Below are 6,058 nucleotides of genomic sequence, written 5' to 3' on the forward strand. Positions count from 1 at the left end.
CTCTGCTTTAAAATTCATATTTTCAAAGGATAATGTATATTTTATTTAAAAATCTTCAATGCACAAAACTTTGAATGAAAAACAAAATCAAGAATTGGCTCATCAGGTGAGCTTTGGATTACCCTAGTGTAGCCGAGAGTTTTGTCTACTGTTCACAATATCTACAGTGAGAGTGTTTGATTTAGGATAATATATGGGAAGCTTTATTAAAGCCATAGTGAAGTAGCCCTGAGGACACAGGCTTTGCCGTATTTCCAGGGTGAGCAAAGTTGAAAGATGCTCCTTGTCTGTCTAAGGGACTGTCGGGTACCCAGGTATTATCAGTGTGGTTTATTGTACTCTGAAAGAGGGTGAAGAGATTAGATTACTTAGTGTGGAAACAGGCCCTTCGGCCCAACAAGTCCACACCGACCCGCCGAAGCGCAACCCACCCATACCCCTGCATTTACCTCTTACCTAACACTACGGGCAATTTAGTGTGGCCAATTCACCTGACCCGCACATCTTTGGACTGTGGGAGGAAACCGGAGCACCCAGAGGAAACCCACGCAGACACGGGGAGAACGTGCAAACTCCACACAGTCAGCCACCTGAGTCGGGAATTGAACCCGGGTCTCTGGCGCTGTGAGGCAGCAGTGCTAACCACCATGCCGCCCACATTCCAATTAGCTTTTCAAATCCAACTCAAACATCAGAATTAGGGAAATATTTTTATTCTGTGTTAAGAAGGTATCAACACTGCTGTGCTTTGAGTTTATTTAGAAAGGTAGTTGTGATTTTGCCTCCAGCCAGTTCCTGTCGGGAAGGACATTCCACACCATTTTTTTTGGCTTGCAGAACCAGTTCATTACACTGAGCAAACATTAAGCTGGGGCTCCCAAGAGGCCATAGAGTCAGTATTTCAAGCAAAGCTGCCTCCGCTCTCCAGGACTCGGGGTGTCAAGAGTTTTGTGCTGGTCTGAAAAATAATGCCACGAGAGATGTCTCTGACAGTAATGGCCTTTTGTGTGATTGTCTTCTGCGCTGGTGGTGTCTTCTCCGCCAGGGGCGAAGTGATGCATAAACTGGCTAAAAGGAAGCTGTGTGCAGATGAGGAATGCAGCCGTAAGTAATCCTCAACACATAACTGAAAATCAGTTCGCTGCAGGGATGGGTTTAACGCTACTTTGGGAAGTTGAAACCTTGCTGAACATTACTTGGTTCAACTGACAAGTTTTAAATGAAAATTGCAACAAGTGGAAATCTGTTTTCAGCATCTAATACGGGAGACCATTCAGTCCATCATGTCAGTAATGTCTCCCTGGAAAGACTACCTAATTAGGCCCACCAGTTGGTTTTTCCTTCCCCCCCCCCCAAAAAAATCCTGCAAAATGTCTCTTTTCTGGTATTTATTTGATTTCCCCATTTGGATGCTATTCTGCTTACAGCACTTTCGCAGCAGTGCATTTCCAGTCATTATAAACTTGCTAGGCAAAACAGGTCTTTCCACTGACCCCTTTTGTTTATGCCAATTCTCTTAAATGTCTGCCTTCTATTTACAAACCCACCCCCAACACAAGAAATTTCTCCCCTTATTTGTTCTGTGAAAACTCTTCATTTTGAGAGGGTAAAAAGGTGTGACTTTTTTTTCCATAGGCAAGTGGAATGAACTGAGCTTCTGAAATCACCTTCACCATCTGTTCCACTCGGTCCTCCTACCCTTCTGTCAACAGCGTAAAGCCCACCATTTTTCAGCCCCTTTTGGTTCTGAAGAAGTCATGTCGGACTCAACGTTAACTCTTTCACTCTGCACAGATAATGTCGGATCTGTTGAGTTTCTCCAGCATTATCCATTTTTATTACAAACAATCAGAATCTGATTTCACTTTGGTAGACTTGGGTTTTCATTCAGAATTGTTATAGAGCACAAAGGAGGTCATTTGGCCCATCTTTACTGCTCCAGGACCTCAAAGCAGCATTTCACCAAGAGCCACTCTCCCCGTATTCTTGCACATTCTTCCTTTTCAATTAAGTCAATTCCCTTTTGAATGCTAATATGACCCTACATCCACCACACACTCAGGCAGTGAATTTTAGACTCTTAAGTACTCACTGCATGTATAAACTTTTCAGTACAAATTTTGCTTCTTTAGCCAATTGCTTTAGATCTATTAAGCTGGAGAGGGCTCAGAAGAGACTTCCAAGGAAATTGCCAAGAATGGAGGGTTTGAGTTACAAGGCGTGGCTGGGTTTTTTTTCACCAGAGTGTAGGAAGTTGAGGGGTAACCTTACAGACGTTTATAAAATCATGAGGGGTATAGATAAGCTGAATAGCTGGTGTCTTTTCCCCGGGGTGGGGGATTTCAAGACTTAGGGGGCTTTCGTTTAATGTGAGTGGAGAAATATCTTTTTTAAAAATGAGGGGCAATGTTTTTTATAAAGAGAATTGTTCATGTGACATTTGGATAAGTATGAATAAATGTTTTAGAGGCTTGTGAGCTCAGCGCAGAAAGAAGGGATTAGTTTAGTTTGGGATTATGGCCATTCGGACTATGGTTGGACTGAATAGTCTAAATCGCAAAATAGTCTACTTCTATGACTCTCATTGTCAATCCTCTTGATAAGGTGGGAACAACTTTTTCTCCCTATCTGCTCTATCCAGACTCCTTGTGATTTGTGCTTTCTTTTTAGTGTGTTCCCATAGGAAGAAGGCAGCTCATGTCAGTCCTTCACTGTCTCTTGTTTTGCTGCTGGAGATATAGTTTGGCGTCTGACCCCACTTGATGTGAAGACCTAGACAAGGAATGTTAACATTTATTCCCTTAAATATTCCCAGCATTGAACAGCAGGAGCAGGGAACGTGTCTGACTTTTTCCCCTCAAAATATTGATAAATAATGCCTTGGATATTTCTGGGCTTGATTCTGAACCAAAGGTGCACAGGCTGGACAATGCATGCTCTGTTAAACATTATTTTCCTTGTAGATCCAATTTCAATGGCTCGAGCACTGGCAGATTACACAGGTCCTGACTGCAGGTTCATCAACATTCGTCAGGGACAGATCGTTTACATTTATGGAAAACTCAGAGGAAAAGGACGCAACTTTTGGCAAGGGACTGTGAGTCTGAGACAAGTACCTCTATAAAGTCTGTTTAGTGTTGGTGCTGAGACTGACTTCTGCCCCTCACTCTTGGCTCTGGGGCTGGTTGTGGTACTTTGGTTATCATTGCTGGTGTTTGGGCTGTGGTTACTGTCTGATGTCTATGTAAAACCAAGCAAAGTCTGTCTGAGACTGACAAGTTTCTGAGTGAAACTGACCACCACCCGTCTTGAGACTGATTAGAATTTCTGTGAGATTGATCCATTGTCTATGAGACTGACAAGTATCTCAGACTAACGTGCCTATGGGACTGACCCACACTGAGACTGACCAGTGTTTCCGTGAAACTGACCAATATCTGAGACTAATATCTCTGTGACTGACCACTGCGAGACTGATGGGTATTTGTAAGACTAACCAATGTTTGTGTTTAGGTTCAAGGTGATTATTTTGGGGAGCAATCAACAACACTTGGATTTTTCCCAAAGTCGATTGTGAGAGAGCTCCAACATCTAGGGACTGAACTTGTGGAAATGCCAACAGTTGTAAGAGCATTTTACTTTCTCTTTCATTAGCTATTCATGTCTGCTGGCAGAGAGGGATAATTAATGGCATAGTGGGGCAATAGTTGGAATCACAGGACAATTAGTGCCACAGTGGAGCCACACAGATGCAATAAAAGACGTTTTGTCTTGCAACTCATTCTCCTGACAGCAAGTCACAAATAAGCAGAAAAATTGCTGATGCTGCCTACCTGAAATGAGAACAGTGAATGCAGAGCAGAACAGAAACAGTACGATGTTCATTACTATCAGGCAGAATGGACAAATTAGTGTTAAATCTGTACAGCCTCTATCCAGGATGGCCCATTCTTGCTTCACTAATACCACATCCATGGTGGCACTGGGCTACAAGAGAACAGAATTCCAGATGGCTCTCATATCTATGCTGATCAGCATAGATGTGAGTTGAAACGACTGTCTTCACCAAGGCTGAAAAAAAGGAGAATAACCCAAATGTTGCTCCTCAATTATTGCCCAGTGACCCCAGCTTAAAGTGAGCATGGAAATCAACCTGCATTTCTGCTTGATACTCACTGACTCCAATTTCAATTAAGTAGGAAAATCATTATGGACTCCTGTTCCCACTCTCTGTCCAGCTAAGACCTAGTTTAGAGATAAAAGGGAAATCTGCTTAGATTCCTACTCCTAATCATTGCTCAGTGATCCTGGTTAAAATCATCCAGGGTTCTTGATCTTAATCTCTAAATCAGGAATTCCTGGACAAAGAGAAAAAACTGCTGGTCCTCCATCTCCTGAACATTGGGCAATGACACCTCACTTAGAAATAAAGGGAAAACCAGCTAAGGTTCCAGGTCCTGATCTCTGTCCAGTAATTGCTGGCTTAGAGATCAAGGGAAATCAGCCAGGGCTCCAGTTTCTAATCACAGCCCAGAAAAATTGCCACGGATAAGTATGTGCATGTTGGCCTAGATTGTGGTAAAGCCAACATTTTAACAGTTTGATACTACACCAAAGCTGTGCTCATACGTGAAGGGTCGAGCAGCTGAGGGCAATTGATGCATGTGGAAACTGTTCTCCAGTAGGAGTCAGTATTCAATGGGAAAAATGAAAAGAAATTCAGTTATAGAGATGAGTTTATTACAGCCTTTTTGACAATGCTAACTTGTATTTGTAGGACTGGGATTTCTACTGTTAGTGAAAGAAGAGGATCAGAAAGGAATCGGGTTCCCACAAAACCAGCCAGTCAATGCCATGGAGTGCCATTGCAGCATTAGCTTTACAATAAACTGTCTTGTCAATGAGTTGTAATAAAGTGGTGTCTAATTGTTAACTGTAGTTCTTGCACTCTGCCACACGATGGCACTTGTGAGCTACTGACATCAAGTTGGGGATTTGGTCTAACTTTGAGACAAAAATTGGAACACATTAGCTCTCTGTATGGATCCACCTTTAAGTAGCCGAATCTAATTAGCTAAACCTACATCCTGCAGAGCACTATTGCTGTGCATCACCTCTGGATGCCAGATTCATGAGGTCACTGGGCTGCAGGAATCTCTCATCCCCTCTCCTAGCAGGCACATTGATCCTTGTGAACCAATTCTGCATCTAGCTTCTCTCTGTGCTCAGAGGATAAAAGAAGCCTGTTGAGAAGGAGCAACTTTCTGCCAGCCCTCTGGCTTAAAACCCATCCACAATATAGCCACTGGCTGCCTGGAACACCCATCTAAACCTACTGTATTCATCAAAAAGGAGGTAGGAGGGACAGATAAAACAGAAATAGTGCCTTTTAAAAAGTTCTCTCATGGTACCTGGGCACTTATTGCCCCACCTCAGAACATGCTGCTCAATTAGAGAGTTAAGGGAGAGGACATTGAATAATATAGCACAGAACAGGCCCTTCAGCTCTTGATGTTGTGGCGACCTGTGAACTAATCTAAGCCCATTACCCTACACTGCTCAATCGTCATCGTGGGCGGCACGGTGGCACAGTGGTTAGCACTGCTGCCTCACAGCGCCTGAGACCCAGGTTCAATTCCCGACTCAGGCGACTGACTGTGTGGAGTTTGCACGTTCTCCCCGTGTCTGCGTGGGTTTCCTCCGGGTGCTCCGGTTTCCTCCCACAGTCCAAAGATGTGCGGGTCAGGTGAATTGGCCATGCTAAATTGCCCGTAGTGTTAGGTAAGGGGTAAATGTAGGGGTATGGGTGGGTTTCGCTTCGGCGGGTCGGTGTGGACTTGTTGGGCCGAAGGGCCTGTTTCCACACTGTAAGTCTAATCTAATCATCCAAATGCTTATCCAAGGACTGTTTAAAATTCCCGTAATGTCGAGGAGTTAACTACATTAGCAGGCAGGGCATTCCACGCCCTTACCACTCTGAACGATGAACCCACCTGACATCTGTTTTAAATCTATCACCCCACAATTTGAAGCTATGCCCACTCGTACAAGCTGACAT

General features: G+C 43.7%; 1 protein-coding gene across 1 annotated transcript; it reads left to right on the forward strand.

Moving 5' to 3' along the window:
* The first annotated feature begins 897 nt into the window (after nucleotides 1-897).
* LOC132836755 (melanoma-derived growth regulatory protein-like) lies at nucleotides 898-4,904 on the forward strand. Its single transcript, XM_060856197.1, has 4 exons — nucleotides 898-1,104; nucleotides 2,964-3,097; nucleotides 3,514-3,624; nucleotides 4,778-4,904. The coding sequence occupies exons 1-4, from the start codon at nucleotides 969-971 to the stop codon at nucleotides 4,796-4,798; spliced, it is 402 nt and encodes a 133-aa protein (XP_060712180.1). The 5' UTR covers nucleotides 898-968; the 3' UTR covers nucleotides 4,799-4,904.
* The last annotated feature ends 1,154 nt before the right edge of the window (nucleotides 4,905-6,058 follow it).

This window comes from Hemiscyllium ocellatum, chromosome 47, assembly GCF_020745735.1.
Source record: "Hemiscyllium ocellatum isolate sHemOce1 chromosome 47, sHemOce1.pat.X.cur, whole genome shotgun sequence".
NCBI lineage: Eukaryota > Metazoa > Chordata > Chondrichthyes > Orectolobiformes > Hemiscylliidae > Hemiscyllium > Hemiscyllium ocellatum.

What these genes read in the sequence shown, in the direction of transcription:
- LOC132836755 (XM_060856197.1), top strand. Translation starts at nt 969, where the DNA reads ATGCCACGAGAGATGTCTCTGACAGTAATGGCCTTTTGTGTGATTGTC. An exon ending in GCAACTTTTGGCAAGGGACT is followed by an intron (nt 3,098 to 3,513) that starts GTGAGTCTGAGA and finishes GTTTGTGTTTAG; the next exon opens with GTTCAAGGTGATTATTTTGG. An exon ending in TTGTGGAAATGCCAACAGTT is followed by an intron (nt 3,625 to 4,777) that starts GTAAGAGCATTT and finishes TTGTATTTGTAG; the next exon opens with GACTGGGATTTCTACTGTTA.